Source organism: Solanum pennellii, chromosome 7, assembly GCF_001406875.1.
Source record: "Solanum pennellii chromosome 7, SPENNV200".
NCBI lineage: Eukaryota > Viridiplantae > Streptophyta > Magnoliopsida > Solanales > Solanaceae > Solanum > Solanum pennellii.
The window spans coordinates 66,115,963-66,141,556 of record NC_028643.1 but is presented as its reverse complement, the minus strand read 5'-3'; the positions used below and the strand labels follow the sequence as shown (position 1 = coordinate 66,141,556).

Sequence of the window (25,594 nt, the reverse complement as noted above, 5' to 3'; positions counted from 1 at the left end):
TATATATATAGTAGTAATTTCAAGAAAGCTGGCATGTTAATGTTTTGTATTTACATCAATTTAGTTGGGTTTTTTGCCTATATGAATCTTCTATACACATTCACTATTATTAAGATAATATCAAGATGATTCATTGAAAGTAAACTATTTTAGTGAATGTATCTTAAAAATGAGTGACCTATTTTATGTTGCAGCCTTAACTGAGATAGATACTTCTTTTTAAGTGGTAACAAATATTATGAAATATAATAGAGCTACAGGTTTGTCTCCAATCTGAAAGAACTTTTGCTGTTTGTTTTCTTCTTTGGCTGTTGACTTTAAATAAAATATTAGAAATAGTAACATTCTTTTGCTTAGTGTTGACGAAAGTTAACCACATAACTGGAGGAGAACATGGGGACATGAAAAAATGAATAGTTGTGAGTGTCTTATTCATGCTACTCACATAAAAGTCCATCAGTTTCAGTTATTCATTCAATCTATAGGAATTATTCTCTTGACAAAATTAATCAAGACATTCTGAAAGTAGAATTTTGCAGATATCTAAAAGCCAACAATCATCAATCTTGAGATACATAAATAACAATTACAACATTTATGCCCAAATCTCAAACATGTAGGGTCCACTATAAGAATCATATTTGAGCACATTAAATTATAATATTATAATTTGTTGTTCAAAATCAGTCTTTGCATTTATATCAAATTTAATTAATGGTTTATGCCATTAACTTCACAGAATTTCGACTTCGTTGCGGTAGTTGTTCGCTCCCGTGTTTCACTTTTCTGTCGGTATATGGTAAGTATTACTCAACTAATCCCTTATTTAACAGACCTTTATTTACTTGATACAACAGAGTGCTTTGTGAAGTTTATATAGGCAATGATTTTTGGGGATGATGCATGATGATTCGTAATTCATTGCTCTATGTTATCTGCATTTTTTTTCTATCTTAGAGAATGTATTCAATATATTGCCTATTTTATTTGTTGTTTGACTATTATAGTTTGTTGTTTAAATCAGCCTTACATTTTCGGATTTATTAATTTATTTTTCCTATTAGACATATCTATTATGTTAGATTTAAGATATGATTCGAACTACTGAATTTACAGAATTTTGACTTCGTTGCGGTGGTTATTTGCTCCTTTGTTTCACTTGTCTCTCGGCGTGTGGTAAGTATTACTCAACTAATCTCTTATTTAAAATTATTACTATTACTTACCGGATAATTATTTTGCATAATTATTTTAATCCCAAAGATGTCAAGTCGTAGAAATCATAAAAATGTGCATTCTTTTCAAAAATTAAATGCGGATAGAAATGCTAAGAGACGTGAACTATACAGATTGATGCCACCTGATAAAAAAGAAATTCTTCTGGCATGCCGTCGAGCAAAGAGAGCTCAAATGAGAAAATATAACATATCCGAAATTTCAACGAATAATGATTTGGCTACTGCGTCGTCCTCTAATTCCACCATTACTTCAGTTGCAGAAAGTTCTGATCTTATGAGAAAACCCATTTCGCTCCAATCAGAAATAGGCAGTACTATGTTATCAGAAATTAACTATAAGAAATTAAAAGAGGTATCAAATTGTCAATATTGTAAAGCCATAAAATTTGAATATGAACCACATGCGTTTTGTTGTAGCAATGGTTCTGTTCAATTAACTTCACATGAAATTTCAATAGAATTAAAAAACCTTTATCTGAAAAATACCGAGCTGTCAAAACATTTTAGAACTTACATTAGAACGTACAATAATATATTTGCTTTCACATCTCTTGGAGTAACTTATGACAAAGAATTAGCAAAAAGAAATAATGGTATTTATACTTTTCGAGTTCAAGGTCAGATGTATCATTTCATCAATGACTTGATTCCTATTGACAAAAAAGGAAAAAAAACTCCAATTATAGTTCTTTGATAGAAAATGAATTAAGAAATCGAATGGCATGTTCGAATAAATTAAATGAATTTGTTGTGAGAACTCTGATGGAAATATTAAAAATTAATCCATACTCTATGTTTTTAAAATCTTTAGTAGATGTTCCACAACTATTTGACTTTTATATTGCACTTAAGTGTGATTCTGTCTTAGATCAACGTATATATAACTTACCAACAGTATCAGAAGTTGCAGGAATATGGGTAGAACAAGATATTACTAATTCGATTCCTACACCACATATTCGAATTTATACAAAAAGTGATAAAAGTCAATTGGTTCATTATTATTACGGTTGTTATGATCCATTGCAATATCCATTGCTTTTTCCATATGGTCAAGGTGGATGGCACTGTGGTATTAAGAAAATTAAGTGTTCTTCAATAACATCAACGCATATCTATTGCGAACAAGAACAACTACCAAGTATAAAAAATATGTGTTCAATAGACAAATTACTTAACATGGAAGTCGAAGTTATGTTAAAAGAAAAGCTTAAACAAGATAGTATTTCTTGTCGTGAATATTATTGTTACAAACTTCAAATACGAGATAATGAAAATATTGTCTTACATGCATGAAGATTATTTCAACAATATGTAGTAGATGAATGGATAAAAATTGAAAGCCAACTATTAGACTTTGTTTCTTTTAATCAATCTTTATTTAGGACTGATGTATTAGACGAAATTTTGGATGTTTTACGTAAAGGGGAAAGAGAAGCTTCACATATAGGAAAACAACCTATACTTTCACCTTGCTTTACTGGAGGTCCAAGAGATATGCGTAGACGGTATATGGATGCTATTGCATTAGTGCAACGATTTGGAAAACCTGATATATTTTTAACTATTACATGCAATCCTTCTTGGCCTGAAATAGCAGAAAAACTTATATCAACCGATGAGGTACAAAATAGGCCAGATCTGGTTAGTAGAGTGTTTAGAGCAAAAATAGAAGAATTGAAAAATGATATAATTAAAAGGCATATTTTTGGTAAAGTTGCAGCATTTATGTATACAATAGAATTTCAGAAACGAGGACTTCCCCATGCTCATTTTCTTATCATACTAAATGAGAATTACAAATTACTAACTCCAGAAGCATATGATCGATTTGTATGTGTTGAAATACCAGATGAAAATATATATCCCTGTTTATATTCACTTGTTACACAACACATGATGCATGGTCCTTGTGGTAATTTGAACCCAACAAATTCTTGTATGAAAAAAAAATGATGCTGTAAAAATAAGTATTCTAAAGAGTTTGTAGAATAAACAACCAAAGGAAAGAATTCATACCCAATTTATAGAAGACGAAATACAGGCAAAATTGTGAAAATTAGAGGACACTTGTGGGTTGTTCCTTACAATCCATATTTGGTTTGTAAATTCAATTGTCATATAAATGTAGAGATTTGTTCAGATACAAAAGTTGTTAAGTACATTTATAAAAACATTTTGCAAAGGGCATGATAAAATAGATTTCATATACAGACTAATGATGTAAACGTAGAGATAGATGAAATAAAAGAATATCAATCTGCTAGGTGGGTATCACCACCTGAAGCTGCATGGAGAATATTTGCTTTTCCTATTAGTGAAATGAATCCAACTGTATATCACCTACAACTACATCTTGATGGACAACAACTTGTTTCCTTCAAAAGTATCGATAATATTTGTAATATTGTAAATAATCCCATTATAAGAAAAACAATGTTAACTAAATTTTTTTTAATGAACAAATCAAACAAAGAAGCTATGGACCTAAATTTATTATATCCTGAGTTTCCTGAATATTTTGTATGGTCAACAACAGATTGAATTTGGACACGTTGTAAACAAGGTCACATTATTGGACGTGTAGTGACATGTCATCCAACCGAAGGAAAAGATACTATCTTAGACTATTGTTAATGAATGTAAGGGGGCCAAAATCATATGAAGATCTGCGAAGTGTAAATGGAGTACAATATAATTCATTTAGAGAAGCTGCTTAAAAACGAGAACTATTACTTTGTGATAATAATTTGGTAGAATGCATGTCTGTAGCTGCAAGTTATCAAATGTCATCCAGTTTAAGACAATTATTTGCTATGTTATTTATTTATTGTAATCCAACAAATCCTAGAGAATCATGGGAGAGATTTGAAAGTCCTATGTCTGAAGATTTCAATAAAAGTTCAAATACAAATGTAAGAGAAATACGTTATAAAGTATTAAATTATATTAATGATATTTTTCATTCAATGAGTCGTGACATTAATGAATTCGAACTAATTTCAGAATATATCAAACCTTCATCAATAGCAAGAGAAGCTAAAGAAGTTCATTATGAAAGAAATATCATCGTTAGTGAGGAAGATTTATTATTAAAAAATAAATTGAACTCTGAACAAAGAAAAGCTTACAATATTATTCTTGATAGAGTATTGTCAAATAAATTTGGAGCATTTTTTATTGATGGCCCTGGTGGAACGGGTAAAAGTTTTTTATATCGTGCTTTATTAGCTACAGTAAGACATAAGGGATTGATAGCTTTAGCAACTGCAAGTTCTGGTGTTGCAGCTTCACTTCTTCCTAGAGGTCGAACTGCTCATTCTCGATTTTTAAAAATTTCTATTGATGTCGATGAAAATTTTACTTGCAATATTAGTAACAAAGTTCACTGGCATCTTTAATACGAGATGCACGATTAATTGTGTGGGATGAAATTTCAATGGCAAAAAGAAAATGGTTGAAGCATTTGACTTACTATTAAGAGATCTAATGGAAACAAATACGCTATTTGGTGGTAAAATAGTTGTTTTTAGCGGTGATTTCCGACAAACTCTTCCTGTTGTTCGTAGTGAAAAAAAAGAAAATTTTATTCGCTAATGTTTATTGTGTTATGAAATATGAAATGAACTTGAAAAACTACAATTATCAAAGAATATGCGTGCAACTAAAGATCCTGAGTTTTGTGAATTTTTAATGAGAATCGGTAGTGGAAAAGAAAAAACAAATGACCATGGAAAAATTGAAATTCCTCATTCTCTCATTATTCCTTTTTCTTCTGAAAAAGAATCTCTAAATCTTCTATTTAAAAATACTTATACCGATTTATACAGATGTTGTACAAAAACTTCGTTTGTTACTTCTCGTGCTATTCTAACAACTAAAAATGATTTTGTTGATGATATAAATGACATGTTGATCTCTCAATTTTCAAACATTGAAAAAGTATATATTGCTATAGATGAAACTATTGATCCAAAGGATCAAAGTGAATATGAAAATTTCTTACACACTTTAAATCCTACTGGTTTACCTCCATACATATTAACTTTAAAGAAGAATTGTCCAATTATGTTACTAAGAAATTTAAATCCTTGTGAAGGTTTATGGAATGGGACACGATTAATATGTAATGATTTTAAACCTCATGTAATTATTGCAATAATATCTAGCGGTGATTTTAAAAATACTCATGTATTTATTCCACGAATACCACTCATGACTTCAGAAGATGAAAAATTGTAACTTCCTTTTAAAAAAACGCAGTTTCCTGTACGATTATGTTTTGCCATGACTATAAATAAAGCTCAACGACAAACATTAGATTTTGTTGGTATATATTTACGCGAACCTGTCTTCTCTCATGGACAATTGTATGTCGCTTTATCAAGAGCTACAAGTTCCAACAATGTCAAAGTGTTAATTAGACCACCTATAATTGATGAAAATGACGATCATTCAACATATAATGTTGTCTATAATGAAATCATTGAAAAAGCCTTTTCTTCATCTTTGTGTTATAATTTGCAATGGTAAATCTTATATACAACTTACATACCCTATATGTATATTTTTAATGTATTTATATTATTAATAATATTGCTTTCATTATACATTTGTCATTAGTTTATCCTCTTATAATGTATTTTAATTGCAGATATATTGCAACATGGCGAAAAGATATACCATCAATATGATCACTCCAGATACTAAAATGTAAAGTCCAAGTAGTTGATAAAAGTCGACCAAGAGACAACAAAGATAAAACCACAAAATATCAAGTCTTAATTCTGCAAGATGAAGAGGTATTTATTTTTAATAAAATATATTATTGATTTTAAAGCTTGACTTTAATCGAGTTAACTAAATAATCCATCATTTCATATTTTTACTTTAATAATATAAAAAAATAAAAAGATAACTTTAAATTCTACACAATTAATCAAACTTTTAACAAATTCTTTTACAGGAGAATCAAGTTCAGGCCACCATTTTCAGTACTGATATAACATATTTTGAAAAAGAATTTGCTCCTTTCAAGACTTACTTGGTATCTTTTGCATATGTGAAAGTCCCACCTCTTGGACACGAAAATCCACTTAACATATTCATTTGGACACTCGACAAAAACATCATTGTTGAACCAATTGAAGAGGTCAAACCTCCAGAGGATCCATTACCACCACCAACACGACTGGCTATTGCCAAATTTGACACTTTTGAGTATCAACCCAAAGAATTTGAATTTGGTATTTATAAATTTATTTAATTATTTTTACTATTATTCACATAAAATCTAATTGTTATTATAATAGAATAGTTCTCATGATCTAGTTATTGTTTTTCTATTTTTGTTTAATGCAAGATGTACTTGCCATTGTCATTAATGGCAGTCCTTCAACAAAGACAACAACTGGAAAGCGACTTCAAGAGTTCATTGTCATGGACAAGCTGTAAGTATATATATAGAATATCACTCTTGTCATTTATCTTTGTATCTTATTACTTGTTTTCAAAGAAAGGTTCTTTTTGGTTAATAGAGTTCTCTTTTTCCTTTTTGTTTTTCGTAGTTTATATATTTGTATTTAATAAAGTTATTATATATCTTTCAAATTTCAGTAACTTTGTTTTTGTAATCGTCTTCTCCAAATGGGTAATCCTGATTTTTGAGATTTTACCTGTAGTTTTAGCAGTGTTCTTTGTTTTTAACTAAGATTGTCTTTTTTCTTCTTTTTAGTTTTTATTTATTATTTATTTGTGCATCTTCCCCTCTCTTTTGTTAATGAAGTAATGTCATTGAATACCATGTATCTTTGAGTCATTGTGAAGTAAAGATTCAGTTTTTATAAGCATTGATTTTCTTCCTGGTTTCTTTCTGCCCTTTTTATTTTAGATAAATTCACTCTTCAATATTGTGGATATAGTCTGTTAAAGAGGAATATACTCATTGCTTTGTTTGATTTGTTTCCCTTGGTAGTATCATTTACTCTTATTTCTTAAAGATCAAGATTGAATTTTGATCAACAGCTAATGACATTCAAGTTTATTGAGGTTCCTGGTTCATGTTCTTTTCCGAAGCCCCAATCAGTGAGATTAAGTATCTGTTAATCTCAACTTTCAATAACTTTAAATTTCTCTAAAGTACACTTATCTTAATTTGATTAATTTTATCACAAAAAGTTCATATTACATTAACTATCAGGATATATTGGACATCACTTTGAATATCTGTACTACTTTCATAGATTAAAAAGTTCATCAATTTCATTGTTCAACCAGATTGTTTCTTTGTTTGTGCATCTCTATTTTTAACTTTTATATCATAAAAAATGCTGCTATTTGTTGATAATAATCTAATTTGATTTTTATAATTTATAATATAATATTGTTTTAACAATATCACATATCTTCTCTAACTTTATTTTATTGTTTAATAACGTCCTGCGAAACATATGCAGGAAAAAAACAACAAAACTGACACTTCGAGAGGATTTTATTGATCATGAGGGAGTTAAACTTTTCAACCAACTTCATGATTACCCGATCATTCTTGCTAGGAGAATTGCGAAATCATCCCCAGGTAAAAATGCAAATAATTTTTTTTCCTTTTTTTGAAAAATATATGACATGATGAAACTAAAATCACATATTCAAATGCACGTAGGAACATCGAATAGATTCATTGGTTTGACGAGCAAATTCAATACAACAATTGAAATCAATCCTTCATATCCACAGGCTGCTGAGTTAAGGACGTGGTAATATATATTTTTATTTAATGCATCGAACTTTCAGAGTATTTTGACATATAAAATACATCTTTATTCTTACGATAAAAAAATTTTAAAATTCTACTTTTATTTCTTTTTTTCATAATCTTTCTACGAGACATATATAATAAAATGAAGATAGTAGAATTCTTATTTATTTTTGATAAATGTATGTACCATATACTTGTTTGCAATTCTTTTTAGAATTTTCAAAATGATACAAGTGTTTTCAATGAGCGAACATTAATAAATTTTCATAATTTTACTTGTATATAGAATCAAAACAATTGAAGCAAAGCTACTTGCTTATAAGATGAAAAGTACAACTCCAATGGGCTCTATTATGTTAATTCCATTTGAGGATGACATTATATCTGTGGCTAACATCCAAGCACAACCTCCGGTAAGAACAACAAGTATATTATTTGATTATTTGGAATTTTTTTATTTTACAGTGAATAATATTTGGTATATTGAATTTGAAGGGACAAATATTTAATATTGAGGTTGAATTGTGTCTTGCAAGTAAGGATCAACTCTTTAGTGTGTTAGCATGCTCAAATTGTAAGCAATTATTCACAAGATATAATGTGCGAAGGAAAATCTACTGCACAAGTTGTCACCAATCCACACATCTTACTCCTAGGTATATTTGCTCTTCTACAAAATTAAAATTATTAATAACTAATTAAGATTATTTATTTTGTTTATTCAAACAAATAAATGTCTTAACTGACCATTAATTTTAAACTTTTTCATTAATTATCAAAACAGGTGTCAGTTTGAAGTTACTGTTAAGGACAACAGCGGTTTTGCAATAGCTATTGTTTCAGATGAAATTGCAGAGAAAATGTTGCACCTCACTTCCGAAGAAATTTATGAAATTTGCTTCGTCAAGGTATATATTATTTTTTTCTCACCAAATAATAACAAAGAACTTGTAGTGAATTTATATTTTCATTGTTTCTTATTTCTTCTCTTGAACATAAGGTCCAAGTATCGATTCTGAACTATAAAAGAAAAAAAAAAGATATCTTGAATAATTATACTATCTAACTTCTAAGAGTTTCAAACTAATGTACATATGATCATGTGAACATATGAGTTCCTTAACTTGAAAAGGGTACTGTAACTCTATAAGCTTAGAACTCTAGCATGATAAAATTTGTAATAAAGAACTTTTTTCATACAAAATTTCATATCTTAAGTTCATGTTTCTTTTCTGCAGCATCCAAGTTATACTTTTTGTTGTCGAATTTACAGTCAACTTTCTTTATAAAAATATTATAATTGTATATATATTTAGGCTTTTATCCATCTTACAAATTTTTTCCGTTGGCTGAGAACTTTGTGCAAACTGTTATGCACCTACCACAATAGGCATGACCGTTTTTAGAACTATAATTACATGTTAACTCTAACTAGTTGAAAGACCTTCAATATTGAATTTGAGTTCAGATGTAAATACATAAACATGAAGATATTTATTTTTCTTTAAAATAAATTTAATATTAATTTTTTGGGTAATTCCCTTTTCTTTCTTCATCCACTTTTCTTTTGATTTGAGAATTCATGATCAATGCATATCTTATTATTGTTGAATTTGTTATTATTAATCAAATATTTTTTTACCAGAAAGGAACATTATCGCTGCAAAATGTGGAAGATCAACTAAATGGAAAGATATTCAACATTCAAATGAAAAGGCTATTCACAAAAAAATTGGATGCAACACAAAAATTATCCATTTTGTCTTACCTGGAGAAAGAAGATGTCGTTCATGAACCAATGGCATCTACAACAGTCAATGTTACAGAAGGAAAAAAGTGCACAATTGAACATGTTAATTCAAGGGGAAAAGAATATCCAAGCATCGTAAATAAATTTAATCCTCCCATGAAAAAAATTAAAAGGTATATAAATTATTTTGTACATTGTTTAAAACTTTATCTTTGCAATTGACTAATAGAAATAGGATTTACTTATCTTTGTATTTATTTTCTTTGAATTCAATTCAATCTCTAGACAGATTATTTTTTATTGTTTCAAATTTCAGTTGAAACACTTTTGTTGTGGTTGTCGAAGCAGTCAGTTTTTGCATTTTTTGCTGCTGCCACTGAATGCCAAATTTTGCAAGCTTCTGATGTTTCTATGTGGATGTCTTATATTCCTGTTCTTTGATGGAAACTGAAAATATTTTCTCCTATGATAGCAAGTTAGTTAAAAGTCATTTTTACAGGTACTACATTTATCAACATAATGAAAATACTTTCTTTTTTGTTTTATAGTTATTCCTATCGTTGAAGGCTATATGTGTTCATTTTTAGTTCCTAAAAAATGATGTAACTTTCCTCTATTGATTTTGTCAGAATAACCACCTTAAACTGATATAATCAAAAATTACAATACGAAATAACATTTAGTAATTAAAAACTTGTGAAATCAAACATGTTTAGTAAAACTTATCTAGAAAGAAATGATGAGAATAATCCGTCTACAATATGCAAAGCTTGAGAAAGCTTTATGCTAATTTCAAATGACACTTAGTACTATATAATATATACCCTCCACAAGTTATGTCATTTTATATCTGGCTTATCATGACCCTATAAAATTGATCCAAACTCTGGAATAGGCTTTCATCAAACACTACTATTGGTATTTTACTTTTAATATTACTTTTTAATATCGTCATCATATGTCCATTTAGTGTCTGCTGAAGATCTAATTTTAAACTCTTGAACTGAATTTCTCCAAGATAAGTTTAAAGGTAAATTTTAAAGATATTTCATAAATTTTTTGTCCAAATTGATTAATCCTTTAACATTACTGTCACAATTATGAATCAATTTCTTTTTAAATAATGATCCTTAGTCTTATACATATAAAATATTTTGAGTTGTATCTTATAGCTTACCAAGATTTTCTTAATCTTGGATGAGGGTTGTCATTTTTACACCTATTGAGCTTTGTTCAACTTTGTTTGGTCATATTGTCACTTTGCTTTCTTCAATGTTTTTGTAATCTTTTACTATAAAAATAATATTAAGCTTTAACTAAGATCTCATTTCATACATTTGTAATTGATGCTTTACATTCCAAACATTTGACTTTCTTATTTTCTTTCACTACTTCTCTATTTTATTCCAATACGAAAAATTGTAGTGTTTATGCTATTCTGGTTGACATTATCTTGCTAAATGATCTATTTATGAGAGAGTTAAAAAAAATAACATACTTCTGTTCACATTGGTGTTATTATATAAAATGCCTTATGTCAATCGTGAAATAGGGCTTCAAAGATGAGGCTTAGTTGAAGCTTAATGTTGCCACATTTTTTTCATTCTGTGTTGTATAAGTTATTTGATGTGATTTTGTACTGACAGGTGATTTTGATCAAAGATGATCCAGAAGATCCAAGCATGAAAGATGCATCTGTTTTTGTCTAATTTTATACAGTATGTAAATGTATGTAATTAGCATTCCCACATATGGAAATGTTAAACTATGTTAGTATCTCACTTCAACATTCAGTAGTATGACATTCACATGAATATATTATGAACAAATTTGACAGCTATAATGTGTTCGAATACTAATTTTTCTCATTGAAATATTAATTTTGTCTGTGTAATATACAACTCATTAAATTTAGGTCCATTATAAATACCTATAATGCTCCCAACTACAGCATCAGCTGAAATCATGTCTGCAAGCCCGGAGCAGTATTATGCATACAGATTCAGCAACTCCTAAATGTTAGTTGCTAATTTGTTAACATTCAGCTACTCTCGATGTTCAGTTTCTTCATACTGTCAATTTGCTTAATAAACAGTTCATTTGTTTTGTGAACAAAATGCTATTTAACCATCTAATGTTGTGAAGTATGCTAATAGTTTAATACAAAACAGTCATCTAATGTTGTGAAGTATGCTAATAGTCCAATACAAAACAGCCAAGCAGAGCTGATACCTGCACTTTGATATATAGTGTCCTTAATTCAAAGACAAAATTATCATTTTTATATCCTATTGTTTTAAATCAAAATTTACAAGGGAATTGACCACAATGTTTTATGGCTAACATGTATTCGTATGTATAAAAGTAATTCCCAATTGAAGTTTTAGTATTAAGGGGGATTTTTGCCTTGCTTAAGAAATTTTGGTGAATGTTTTGTCTTGATATCGTAGGTAAATCAAACAAAAGTAAATGACGAGACTCAACTGATAACGTATTATAAAGTAAAGCATGTGTCGTAAAATAAAATGGTAACAAATGTATAAAATATTAAAATATTAAGCGTTCGGTCCGTGCTTAGCACGGGCAACACTCATCTAGTTTTATTAGAAAAATCAAAACAATAAAATTGAATCGAGGAAATTTCGTATATAGTCACTAAAAACAATTTAATTACACTACATAGTTATTGTTTGCTAGCTATAATTTGAAGCTACATATTAGAGGAAGGAGAGAGACGAACCATATTAGGAAAGGGAGGAGAGAGGCGAGCCAGATTGGAAGAGGGGGAGAGAGGCGTGCGAGAGAGCGGGGAGAGGTAAATTGTATTTGTAAATCTGGCACGAAATTGAAAGAGGAAAGAGAAAGGTGAGCGAGGGAGGTTAGAGAGGGGAGAGATGTGAATAGTATTTATATAATTATATATATATAATTTATATTTGTATATTAATAAGAGAGGAGAGACGCGTGATAGGAAGAGCGGAGAGAGGCGCACATAATTATAAAGGTTGCGAGTGGTAATTTATTCACACTAATGTTATGTTAGCTAACTAACTCATATGTGTTTGCCTATCTGCTTAATTTGTCCTAAATACATAATTAAAGCTATCTGAAAGTAAAATGCTCACTTAAGTTTGATTTTCAGTTGGACATCGATTCCAGTCATGCTCGGTCTACCTACATATATAATCCACAAGCCCGCCCATATATTGCAGGATCATGATCCATCTCATTAAAAATGTTAGTGGTCCTTGATCGATTGAAACGGCGATAAAATTCATTACTTCTCATAATAAAATTTGGCGATGACCAATATGCATCATGCCCAATCGGTGAGAAGACCAGAATATGTTACAATATGATTCTCTGTTGTGAAATACCCTCTTTTATAATTTCTAGCTAGCGCTCCCATTCATTTAATAACCTTCGTGACATGTATACATGAAAAATGTAAATTATCTCATTTTTCACATACGCATTTTTTTACTTAGTGAAACACAATAAGGATTACCACTATTACCATCAATTTGTATAGATCTAACCTCGTATACCCATGTGGATATATTTCAATAAAAAATAAAATGTCTTTTTGAACTTTCATAGTTTTCTCCAACTTCTTTTGTAACTATAAAATTGGAGAGTTGTTTGACATCTACGAGTATATCATTCGACGGTTTGCACCAATGAATGTCTAATCACGACAGTGTCTAGTAAGCCTCGTGCTTTCTTTAAAAGTCCATTGAAAGATTTATTATCAATATTTTTCATTTTTTCTAATCATGGCTAACATTTTCACTTGCCCAATGGAATTCGCATGAGGTATTCCTATGCTTCCCTATTTTCTTCTTGAATTTTCCACCTTAAAGTTTCAAACTTCCTTACTTGATGAGTTGTATCAGCCCTTCACATCAAATTATTGAGGTTCTTATTTGAAATAGGATTAAAAGTTACTCTTAGGGGGTGTTTGGTTGGCTGCATTAAAAGAAATAATCCATGTATTATGTATGGTATAATTTAATACTATGTTTGGTAGGAATATGAGCCTATGTATAACTAATCCATGGATTAGATTATACATCCCACATGGTAATACATAGGATATAATACCATGGGATAAGCACATAAAGACAAAAATATCCCTGAAATCTTTTTAATTTTATTTTAATTTCTTGATTTTATGTTTTATATTTGTACTAGTAAAATTATTTAAATAAATTAGTTTACAAATTATTTAGAGAGACTTATTTGTAACTAAATATATCTAATTCAAATCAATACAAATTTGAAATGTGAGTTATTTAACATTTACTAATTAAAAGACAAATATATCACTAATTCTTCGTATTATGAACAATTCTAAAAAATTACATACATATTAAAATTATAACTTGCAATTTTTATGTGTAAATGTACATGGTTTATTCAATTTTACAATTGTTGACCGTCTTTATAATTTTATAAGTAGTTGGTTTATCTTTTTTAAATATAAAATTGATATTTTATTAGTGATCAATTTATTAAGATGAAAATTATTTATCCTCAAATAATTCAGGTAGAAAACTGAAAACATGAAAACAAAATTATCATTCTCATAGCTAGTTAGAATGTCATAAAAAAATATTTCCGATAATTATCTACCTTGACCCGATTACATAATAATTTAAGGATATAATTGGAAAGGAGATTTTTAAAGAATTTGATTTCAAACACAAGTTGGGATTGGGAACAATGAACTAAACACTTGATAATAATAAACACTGTATTACTAATTCCTGCACTACTAATCTCTGCATTACTAAACCATGCGTTATTCATTTTTGTATTAAACGACCACTTAAGATGTCTTAGACAAATCGATGGAAGACCAGAGGCTATTAAAATTGCCACAACTTCGATCAACTAATCAAGATTTCTTCAATGCCCTATAAAATATAATACAAATATCTTCTCTATTCTTTACAACACGTGCACTCAATTTTCTAAAATATCATTTTCATACCTTTTTCGACTCAATGTCAACAATATCAAATGCTAAATGAAAAAATGTTATCATCTCCATCAACTCTAACAACAATTAACAATTTTATCTCATATTTACAATATATATATGTGTGTGTGTTCTTTACAACACGTGCACTCAATTTTCTAAAATATCATTTTCATACCTTTTTCGACACATTGTCAACAATATCAAATGCTAAAAGAAAAATGTTATCATCTCCATCAACTCTAACAACAATTAACAATTTTATCTCATATTTACAATATATATATGTGTGTGTGAGTGAGTTTCATCTATTGAAATGTGACAAATTTGAAATCCATCAATGCATGACTTGTAAATCAAAAATACAAATTTGAAAATTTTTTCTTTAGTGAACTCATTGAATCTTCATGTTTTCATTCAATAATTGTTCCATGATTAGAGTACCAAAAAACTTAAAATTTTTTAGGAAGCTCACTTAATAATTTCTGAAAATCAGCATATATCAATGTAAACAGACTAGTCTAAGTCATGCTTTTCTATGTGTTACTTGATGATCAAATTTTTCATGAACCTTAGACATGAAAATTACTATTAATTATTTGAAATTTTCACGCATGATATTTAAGTTAGTGTGATTTGTCGTAAGCCATTTAGTCTAACATCTATGATTATTAAAATATTTTCCTGTCTTTCAAAAGTTACCTCCAACCTTCCGACCTTGAAGAAATCATGGACAACCCAATGAATCATAAATATGCATCTCACAATTCATAAACTCTTGGTTGATATTACAACCTTGAATTTTTTATTTTGCGCAAACTTCAAATTGTCATTCATTTCAACTCAACTTCGCTGCTGAACCGCGTATTTTTTTCTAACTTTTGTTCTGACATCCTTGAACCAAACAAAACAATATTTTATCTCAGATTCACGTATAGAGACAAAAATAAATTTCTCATTCTCTAATGTTGAAAATTAAGGTATATCATTATTTTGCATTTACATCCTTATCAATTGATTTAAAGATTTGTCCAGTATCATTTTGAGGTAAATCTGGAATATATTATCGAATTCACTTTCAATGGATTTACTCTCTCTATCGTCTTCTGAGGGTTCATTTTTCTCCGAAATTTTATTGCTTCTTTGAGGTATGTGCATCATTACACAAATCAAAACTAACTTCATCTTCTATGTGGAATTTTTTAAAATTAATTTCATGGAATACATAAAATGAAAATAATTAATTATTCATACTACTAAATATATTAAATTTTATTTTAAAAAAAATTAGTTTGCCTGATTTCATATTGATTGTGGCTACTTTCCATGTGTCTTTAACTACTTAAGCATTCATTAGCTGATCTATATTCATGCTCGTTAGGGCCTGCACTAAATGATTGATGGATCCATGTATTGCACTGTATGCAAAATGAGACTAACTGATTGTGGCAAATTTATAAATTTATGTTAATAAATTTATATGATAACCATGTTGACTATTCATTTGAAATAGATTATATTGATTTATTGATCTAGTCTTTATATACATCTTCAAAAGATTTACATGTATCTTATTCAAAAAAAAAATGTGAAGAATGATAAGAATTTGTAGGAAAAATTGGTCATTTTCAATTTTGAACCCAATGAACCTTGTAATTTTACATTGAAATGAGCATGGATATTTTTCATAAATATCCATTTGAATATTTTCACTATTAATTCCCATTTTCTCATGCAACAATTCAATTGATTCAATATAGTTGATCGAAATAAACATGCTAACTATCGCTCTGACACATTTTCTGTATCTGAATTCGATCATTTTGGTGATTATTTCACCACCCCAATGTAACACAATCGTCATGTTTTCTTTAAAATGAGCCATCAAAAATCCTACACGCAAAGATATGCACTATAATTCTTAAAATTATATTTTTACAAATACATTTCAACTTATTGATAAGCCATATCTATTAAAATTTTGTGAGTGTTGTTTCAATAATGGGGAACATAAGCGGAAGCTTTGAAGAAAATTGTTGGGATGTGCTACACATTCTACACAAACCATTCCTTATAATAATCTGTGGTCAATTGTTAGAGATAACAGTTTAGCAGTTTATTGTTATTGTTAGTCACATTTTAAAATTAAAACGCAAAATTATACTAACACTTATATTGATAGACTAAATCAATAAGGCTACATTAATTTCGCAGATTTGTGACATGATTCAGTAGAATCCTTACTCGTAATATTTTAGTCTTAAAACGTGACACACAATAATGAATTTAACTTTTTCATGTAAAGATTCTTAGAAGACAACCCTATGATTTGATTCAACAAAATCTTACTCTAAGTATGTTTTACCTTTAAAACGTGCTTTCTAATAACAATATTTGGTACAAAGACTTGTTATTGCTTGTAATGTCCTATGTTTTAATTCTAAAATAAATATAACCTAATACGTTATTTACAACAAATTTATGTTAATTTTGATGAAATGATCCAAACTAATAGATTCCTTTCTCACCATTACATGTCCAGTGATCATGTTATTTTGAGCAGTTGATAATCCTACCAGTATAATATTTGAATTCAAATTGTATACTTTATTATATCTACACATATAGATGGCGAATAATGCACCACGTCAAAAACCCCATCTCTTCTTCACCCAAACTCTATAGTCACTGCCTCCTTATCTCTCTAACTATACAAGACCAACAATCTGCTAATAATACAAATTTGATATTAGAAAGAAAGAAAAAAATGGCTTCTCTATCGGTCTCTGTAAAACACACTCTTCCTTCTCTGCTCCAATATGCTCAAACCCCAAAAAAACCCATCTCCCAAAACCTTACCATTGTCTCCACATCATCACAATCCCATTTTTATGGCCTTAAAGTCCTTCATTCACCTTCTTTTTCAACCCCATCTTCTTCAAGAACTTCAATTGTTGCTAAGGTAAATTGCATTGCATTTGTTTTACATTTTAGCTCTTCCGCTTTTCATGCGGATAAAATTTTGTTTGGATATTTGTAGGTGAATAAAGGTTCAGCGCCTCCACCATTCACATTGAAAGATCAAGATGGAAAAAATGTGAGTCTCTCCAAGTTTAAAGGAAAGCCTGTGGTGGTTTATTTCTACCCTGCTGATGAAACTCCTGGTTGCACCAAACAGGTATACATAACTCAATGAAAATTTGATTTTCCAGTTCCCTGTTAGCTGTGAAATTTCACTTTCATGGAGAAAATCATTTATGCTTTATTCATAGTGTAATGATGAATTAATTCTTGAAAATAATGAATTGTAGATTAAAATTAGGTACATGGTTAATGAGAATATGAAGCTTAAGGTACTTGAATTGCAAGAATGACCTTCCAATTCTGACCTATTTGTAGCTTGCCAATACATTAGGTCCGTGTTTCGGAAATAATTATTGCAACCCTTGAAATGACATTGTTATGAGATATTGATTTGAAGTAGAAACCAAACATGGATATTGACGAACTATTTGAACAATGGAGTTGTGTTCCTAAACACCTTTATAGGCTAGCGTAGAAAACGAGTTTCCTTTTAATGGTTCTGGTGGCACATCCTCTTAAAAGTTATAAGATAGACTTACTGTTTGAACCATCATACGGAAATCACTGGAGAATTGCTTCATCCTTCTTATTTTATATTGTTTTAGACTGGGATTAAATTTCTGTTATCCTGACCAAATGTTTTGTTCGTTCGTTTCTAGTTTATAGTGGTTGAAAATTGAAGTTGTGGAGTTACAGCAAGTCAGCAACAACTTCATGAATAGTTGATAGATTACATTGAACTATTATTTTCAATTTCACAACTTTGTAGCAATGATCTTCAGAAGTTACCTGGAGCTAACAAATATGTAAAAACTGTCTGCAGGCATGTGCCTTCAGGGACTCTTATGAAAAATTCAAGAAAGCAGGGGCGCAAGTTGTTGGAATTAGTGGTGATGATATCGAATCCCACAAGGTATTACAGATTGACTTGCTCAATGCATTAAACAGCTAAATATTCTGTTGTCTGGAACTTTATTTCTATTGCAGGTTAACTGGAGAGTGCTAGTTCTCCTAAACCAAATTACATTATTCTTGCTCTTCCTTCGTGTCCTTATGTAGGACAAATTGACTATTTGAAATACCTATTCTGTTCCACAGAGTATTATATATACGAATAACTAGAAGTAATGTTATAGTTTCTTTCAAAGACAATCTCAGGTAGAGGTAAGGTTTGTATACAATCTACTCTCCCAGACTCCACTTGAGGGACTATACTAGGTATGCTATAGTTGTAGAGAACTAGTAAACAATCTGGGGCTTTAGTGTCACAGAGCTGAAATACAATGTTATTAGGAAGCTCTGGCAATAACGTATGCATTGCCTGAATAACGTATGCATTGCCTGATAAAATAGGAAAAAACAAAGGAAAAGTAGTAGTCTGACTGTCCCTTTAAAGTTATGAGGATCCTTTGGGTGATTAAATAAACATGGTAAAAATCTTTCAAGGAGCATTTGTTGGGATTTCTGAAAATGTACACTCACTACTAAATGTCTGAATTTGACATTACCAGTTTCAAAAAAAACTAAATGTCTGAATTTGTGATTGTGTTTTGTTTCTTCTCATGTCAAGGATATACTCCTAGTTATCCTGTATTCTGAACTTCTTTATTAGATATTGCCTCACCTTTCATTAATGTTCTCTAGATTTAGGATGCGTAGTGTTGTTAACTCTTGTAAGGATAACTGACGTGTTTTATTCTGCAGGCCTTTGCAAAGAAGTACAGGCTCCCATTTACCTTGTTGTGTGATGAAGGCAACAAAGTTAGGAAAGAGTGGGGAATCCCGGGAGACCTTTTTGGTACATTGCCTGGTAGACAGACTTATGTGCTTGACAAGAATGGAGTGGTTCAACTCATATATAATAATCAGTTCCAACCTGAAAAGCATATCGATGAGACATTGAAGTTACTTCAAAGTCTTTAAACGTCAAGGTTTCCCCTTCTACATTCTTTTCCTGCCTCTAGCCAATAAAGTTCTTCTACTTTTTCTGCCACTAATGTGTGCCAATTGTATGTTATCTGATAGGCTGTACAACGACTTATATTTAATAGATGTCAAAGGAGCTGTTAGTTTAAAGTCATGCTACAATTTATGTTGTAGAATGTTGAACTCGGTCTCCCGCGAGAGATAAATTTGTATATGGTCCTTTGCTATGGTTGTAGTAACTGCATAATGGAGAATTTTCTTCAATTGCCTTAACTTGGCACTTCTTACAGTTGTTGAAACCCCAACAGTGGTGGATCATATAGTAAATTGCAAATGAGAATGGAGTCACTTGAAATATTAATCTTTATTCATTACTTTTACTGATAAAAATGGAAGTTCTAAGTCATAAGCTGAGGTATTTAACATTTGTGGATACCTTGCTTGACCTTTTCAGACATGTATGTTTATTCCTTAAAATGAGTAGATAAATATACTGTATAAGCAGTAGGTATAGAAGAAATAATAAGTCAATTAAGTAGGAAAGTTTCAAATGTTATTGAATGAAGCTACTTCTCCTCTGCATAATCTTGGCTGTTGTAGGGGCTAAAGGCTTCAGCCAACCAGTTTGTCTTCCTCCAAACTTGCCATCCCATCTCTTGGCAGATTTCATCGCTATGGTTAATACTGAAAGTGGAAATGCAATTTCTCTTGTAGAATCTTGTCGTCCTCTTCATAATCTCCATCTCTTGTGTTATCTGTTCAAGCATTTTCTCAACAGATGGAAGCTTAAACAGATCATCAACAAGTCGTGATAGCCATATGCAACGTATCTCAGCTGAATGCAGGTTTGAAACACTTTCAAGGTAACCCACAAAAGCCATATTTGGTATCAACGGGTGGATTGTACCCCTGTACAAGGGTATCATGCCTGAGGGGAACTCTACCAGACTGCGAAAGGGATCAGGTAATATAGCTTTAATCTTTTTCTTCCCATCAAAACCAGTTGCAAGTATGACAACATCAGCTTCCAACTTGGTGTTGTCCTCGAATTCAACGCCTCCTTCCCAGAACCACCACTTGGATGTTCTTTTGAACATGATTTTTCCCTTATCCGCCTCAGTGAAGAAATTCTCAGGCAAGATAGCCATCTGACATGATGCATAATCTTCCTCAAAAGGGTGTTCTGGTTTCAGTCCATACTTTTCTAGTGGAAGTTTCCATTCCAGATACGACTCGATTAACTTAGAAGCTGCTTTTCTCTGTCACCATATGTATAAGCGCGCTTTTGTTAGTCCTACGCCAGATGATGCACTAGATTGAAAAAGAAAAAAAGAATGGAGCTCACCATGGGAGAAAGCATGTGGCAAAGAAGGGTCCTAAACAATCCTTGATTTGGTCTTTCATGGAGAAACTGAGAAGATCTAGTTGAATAGAACAAGTAAAATGGTAAACCCCAAATAGAGTAATGTGGAACTGTCCAATGCAAAGTCCTTACAACCATTGTACAGGGTTGCCCTTCAGGTCCTACAAACAAATTAATATGTGTAGCGTTTGTTTGGCTCAAATTATATAATTTGTATTGAAAATTTATTAAATTATGATTCAAAATTTATAACTCGGACGGTTTTCAATTCTACTGTGAAAAAAATTTATATCTGTGATGTTGTCTTGAGGTCAAAGCATGAGACTTGAGATAACAAAAAGGTGTTTTTGACATTTAGATAAAAATCAAGTTTCTTTTTTTCCTTATTTTGGTGACATTTTCATAGAAAAAAACAAATATAATTGTAAAGTTGACCATCATGATGTATATTTGTAGTTTGGTAAATCAATATATGCACTTGCAATTTTCTAAAAGAATAGTAGTACTGATGTGAACAAACACAATTTATTTTCCTTTTATGGATTTAGACAAATCAACTTCTGCCTGTTTTTGGAAATTTATTTTTTGCTCTAATTACTGTTAGAAACCACACAAACAAACAATCAATAGATGGGAAGCCCCTTCGTATCCAAATTGGCTTAAATATATACAGTTCAAAAATAGTCTATTATGAATTCGTTAATATTTAAAAATAATTTAACTGAAATTACCAAGTCTTTTTAAATAAAATACATTCCAATTGCCTTCCTGACGTGTGACAATCCCATTTTAGACTATCATAAATTGTTAAAACATAGTATACTTTAAGATATTTAAAATTCAATACACTAGGTTAATTAATTAATTAAGTAGGATCATATACTTTGACTTATAAGGAATTACATAAAGTATTAGTAATTAATTGATTACCTTGATTAGCCTCAGCACATTCCACAGCAAGATCAATAGCTGATTTTTTATAGCCAACAACAACAACTTTCTTCCCTTTCATAAGTTTAGTAGATGCTTCTTGGTCAAGTTTAGAGTAATCAAGAGTATGAAGAACTTGACCATTGAACTCTTTTGGCCCTTTTTTTTGTGGAAAATTTGGTATATTTGGGATGTCTCCATATTTACCAGTGCACATCACCACAAAATCAAACGCATACCACTGATAAAAATAAAACAAAACAAAAAAAAAGAACTAAGAATATCGAAATTTGAATTGTTTCACATAAAACTATATTGAGAAAAAAAAAGAACCTGTAGAGTTTGAGATTGATTGTTACGAACAGCAACTTCCCAAACAGGATTGCCGGTCAATAAACTTCCATATTCACCAAAATAATTCATTTCTCGATCACCTACAAACTTAATTTCCACAACCTTAGAGTTGAAGTTGAAGAATTTCAAGACATCAAAATGTTTAGCATAAGAATACAAGTAATCTAATATTTCCTCATAAGTAGGGAAATTTGTATTATCCCTTTGAGTCCATGGAAAATCAGAAAACTCATAATCACATCGAGGGGTTTGCAATTTCGTGGACCTATAAGAACAGTGTTTCCACACCCCTCCTACACACTCCGTTGCCTCAAACACCATTGGATCGTACTTGGCTAGTTGTTTAGCGGCTGCTATGCCACTTATTCCACCACCAATTATTCCGATTTTCGAACGGATAATAGCCATATCTATCTCAAGTAATCAAAGTAGAAATTTGAAGTGTGTTTGTATATGTAAATATTTCTCAAAGATGGGATGGTTTAGAAGTGGTGATATAAGGTGGTATTTATAGGAGTTTGCATGAGATGTGAAATGAATGGCACGTGATTAGACTAATTCTAACAAGGAATCCTAAACATGTTCGCTATAACTTAAGGTGCACGTACTTTTCACTTTTGATACAGTATTAGTATCAATTTTTTTCAAAATTGCACTATTTTTGAACAATCTGACATAATATTTTTGAAGAGTCTAAGCGACATAAGCTACAAGTAAAGATAAATTAATTTATATACCGTTAGTAGTGTTCAAAATATTTATACTGTCAAATCTTAGTAATGTGAAATTTGTAAATTTAAATATAAAAATTTTGTAATACGAGAGATTGTTATAACTTAAAAACTTATTAATTTATACTAAATGAATAATTAGAGATTAATAAGTACTCCAACATATAATATATTTTAAGATTTGGTTGACCTTTGCCTCCTTGGCTAAATTTTATTGTATTATTGTACTAGTATCGTTGTTATGGGAAGTTTGTTAGTTATGAAAAGGAAATTTCATGTTGGTCAAATTAATATTCAATTTGCTTAATTAATTCTAAAACCATGTGTATCTGTTAAACTTCATTGCATCTTTCGACCTTTTATTTAGCATCTGACTTTTGGAGAATTCCACAGCTGGTTGGGAGATCAAATTTGCTGCCTAATTCAGTACATTTTGTCATATTTATTGAAATATGTATATACGATATGTCTATACTATTCGAACAATTATACTCCCTCATTCTATACGAGTTATCTAGGTTATTAAAAATATTCGTCATCATATTTTATAAAATCAAGAGTAATTAATTTTGTCCGACTTCTCCCTTATATTAACACTTTATTTGAATGGTTGTTATGTATTATCTCATACTACCGATCAAAACAGAAATTACTCCCCAGCACATTTTTATCTATCCACAATAGCACCTTTTTTTTTAATTGGAATTAATAAAAGTGAATGGAGTGAGTATAAATTTGAAAAACTCACACTAGTGATTAGAAATCATTTTAACACTACCCCCATTGAACAATCTTTTATAAATCAAATTTACCCCTCAATTTTTTGAATAATAGACATTTTGTCTCGATCTTCGACCCCTCTTGAAATATTTGTATTATTTATAGTATTTTTGCTCGCCATCAATGTGATACCTTTTATCATAGATTTTTTTTAAAATTTGTTATCATTAAAACTAGAATAATCTATTGTTATGGATTTGTTACAAAATCTAATGCAACTATTTTATGATTTTTATTTTAGTACTACATTTATTAAGTATATGTATAGTAATATATACGTATCTTGGTATTGACTTGACAATATTATAAAGAGCATAATTTTTTTGCAAGTATAAATAATTAAAGATGAAACGTGTATACTAGTATTATACATGAGTAAAACAGAAAGTCACACAACTCCTTTTTATATCATATGAAATACAATACTTTATCTTTTCTTATTTTATATGATGGAGTTTTGCTAGGAAACTTTTTCGAATGTTTATTTTGACTATATATTAAATAATAGTATAGGGTACATTTGAAAATTTCGTTCAAGAGAGAAAATCATTTTTTAATATATTTGTCAAGTGAAATTTTGTTAGGTCAAAATGATGTTAGTTGAATGTGATTGTTGTACCATTGGTGAAGAAGGATGGCTCCTCCTTTCATTCGAAGTTTTGGATTTAATTTTTGAGTTTTGTATATGAAATTTTATTGGATAATGATCATTTTGTTCTTAAGTGAACCCTGTCCATAGCAAATTTACCAAAATGATTTTTAGAGATACTTAAAGTAAAATATTAAAATTTATGACGATATTAGATTTAATGATAATTAAGTAATAATATCGATAAAAATTTTAATATTCTTTTTTAATATGTATATTTGTTATCGTTAAAAAAATATTTTTATTATTGTATAATATCGAAGACCAGATAAAAATAAAATAAATAAATATTATTTGTTGCGTCTGAGTTTTTTTATTTGATGATTTATTTTTTCACAAAACTTAATGAAGACGGAAAAATAAGTATAGTGCCAAATCCGTATGCCTTAACCCCTAAATTAGCATTCAAATTATTATTTATTTGTTCTAATAATATCTTACAAACTGGGACAAAGAAAATTCTTTAAAGAAAAGTAAAATTATCAAGAATAATTTCGAAGTCGAAGGAGTGTGAGCTGGTTATGCTGGCCAATCACAACAAGCCGTGTGTTTGTGTGTGCTTCGTGCTGCTTATTCTTAACTTTGGCCCCCTCTTAACTTAAGCATCAGATAATATTTTTATTTATTTAAAAGACATGGACTAATATTTTGACAGAAAAGTAGTAGAATGTTCTCAATAATCATAATTTTGTATTATCTAGGGTGTTTTCATATTTAGTACCCCTTTAGTTTTAATGTTTATCGACCAAAATATTTGGAAAATAAATAAAAAAAATGACTTTTACAAGTAAAAATAGAAAAACAATATTTTTCATAAGTGATATTTCTGAATAATTGTGATCTTTTCACCTTTTGATATCGTCTAGGGATGTATAAGTCAAATCATATAGACAAATTGAATAGATGAATCAAATTAAATCGAAAAAAAAAATTGATTTGTAATTTGATTTGATTGATTTGGCGGTTAAAAAAAAATTGACCACTCTTGATTTGATTTGATTTGATATTAAAAAAAAGATCGAACGAACGCAAATCAAACGGACATATA

At 29.8% G+C, this 25,594-nt stretch overlaps 3 protein-coding genes and 1 long non-coding RNA gene across 4 annotated transcripts in view; 3 read left to right on the top strand and 1 right to left on the bottom strand.

The window, feature by feature from the left end:
* The window catches only part of LOC107026399, a 10,181-nt gene extending 6,066 nt beyond the window's left edge, over window positions 1-4,115 (top strand). The window contains exons 5-7 of the long non-coding RNA XR_003579387.1: window positions 740-799; window positions 1,117-1,176; window positions 3,778-4,115. This is a non-coding gene — a long non-coding RNA (uncharacterized LOC107026399). The remainder of the gene's footprint in view (window positions 1-739; window positions 800-1,116; window positions 1,177-3,777) is intronic.
* Window positions 4,116-4,691: 576 nt separating this feature from the next.
* LOC107026397 (replication protein A 70 kDa DNA-binding subunit B-like) lies at window positions 4,692-8,633 on the top strand. The gene is made up of 8 exons (XM_027918524.1): window positions 4,692-4,799; window positions 5,942-6,040; window positions 6,205-6,484; window positions 6,601-6,688; window positions 7,694-7,815; window positions 7,900-7,993; window positions 8,282-8,408; window positions 8,491-8,633. Coding segments are annotated over exons 1-7 (792 nt in total). The 3' UTR covers window positions 8,283-8,408; window positions 8,491-8,633.
* An 8,740-nt stretch (window positions 8,634-17,373) lies between these two features.
* Window positions 17,374-20,028, top strand: LOC107026288 (peroxiredoxin Q, chloroplastic). The gene is made up of 4 exons (XM_015227197.2): window positions 17,374-17,691; window positions 17,770-17,907; window positions 18,637-18,726; window positions 19,518-20,028. The coding sequence occupies exons 1-4, from the start codon at window positions 17,497-17,499 to the stop codon at window positions 19,734-19,736; spliced, it is 642 nt and encodes a 213-aa protein (XP_015082683.1). The 5' UTR covers window positions 17,374-17,496; the 3' UTR covers window positions 19,737-20,028.
* On the bottom strand, window positions 19,758-22,844 carry LOC107026289 (probable flavin-containing monooxygenase 1). The gene is made up of 4 exons (XM_015227198.2): window positions 22,366-22,844; window positions 22,033-22,273; window positions 21,085-21,263; window positions 19,758-20,998 (listed from the first exon to the last, which is right to left on the bottom strand). The coding sequence occupies exons 1-4, from the start codon at window positions 22,792-22,794 to the stop codon at window positions 20,306-20,308; spliced, it is 1,542 nt and encodes a 513-aa protein (XP_015082684.1). The 5' UTR covers window positions 22,795-22,844; the 3' UTR covers window positions 19,758-20,305.
* Window positions 22,845-25,594: the final 2,750 nt, after the last annotated feature.

Excerpts from the sequence above, each read along its gene's own strand:
- LOC107026397 (XM_027918524.1), top strand. The coding sequence starts at position 4,692 with ATGGTTGAAGCATTTGACTTACTATTAAGAGATCTAATGGAAACAAAT. Across the intron at positions 6,041-6,204 it reads TAATTCTGCAAGATGAAGAG|GAGAATCAAGTTCAGGCCAC; the intron begins GTATTTATTTTT and ends ATTCTTTTACAG. Across the intron at positions 6,485-6,600 it reads ACCCAAAGAATTTGAATTTG|ATGTACTTGCCATTGTCATT; the intron begins GTATTTATAAAT and ends GTTTAATGCAAG.
- LOC107026288 (XM_015227197.2), top strand. The coding sequence starts at position 17,497 with ATGGCTTCTCTATCGGTCTCTGTAAAACACACTCTTCCTTCTCTGCTC. Across the intron at positions 17,908-18,636 it reads CTCCTGGTTGCACCAAACAG|GCATGTGCCTTCAGGGACTC; the intron begins GTATACATAACT and ends AACTGTCTGCAG. Across the intron at positions 18,727-19,517 it reads ATGATATCGAATCCCACAAG|GCCTTTGCAAAGAAGTACAG; the intron begins GTATTACAGATT and ends TTTATTCTGCAG.
- LOC107026289 (XM_015227198.2), bottom strand. The coding sequence starts at position 22,794 with ATGGCTATTATCCGTTCGAAAATCGGAATAATTGGTGGTGGAATAAGT. Across the intron at positions 22,274-22,365 it reads ATCAATCTCAAACTCTACAG|TGGTATGCGTTTGATTTTGT; the intron begins GTTCTTTTTTTT and ends TATTTTTATCAG. Across the intron at positions 20,999-21,084 it reads GCCACATGCTTTCTCCCATG|AGAAAAGCAGCTTCTAAGTT; the intron begins GTGAGCTCCATT and ends ATATGGTGACAG.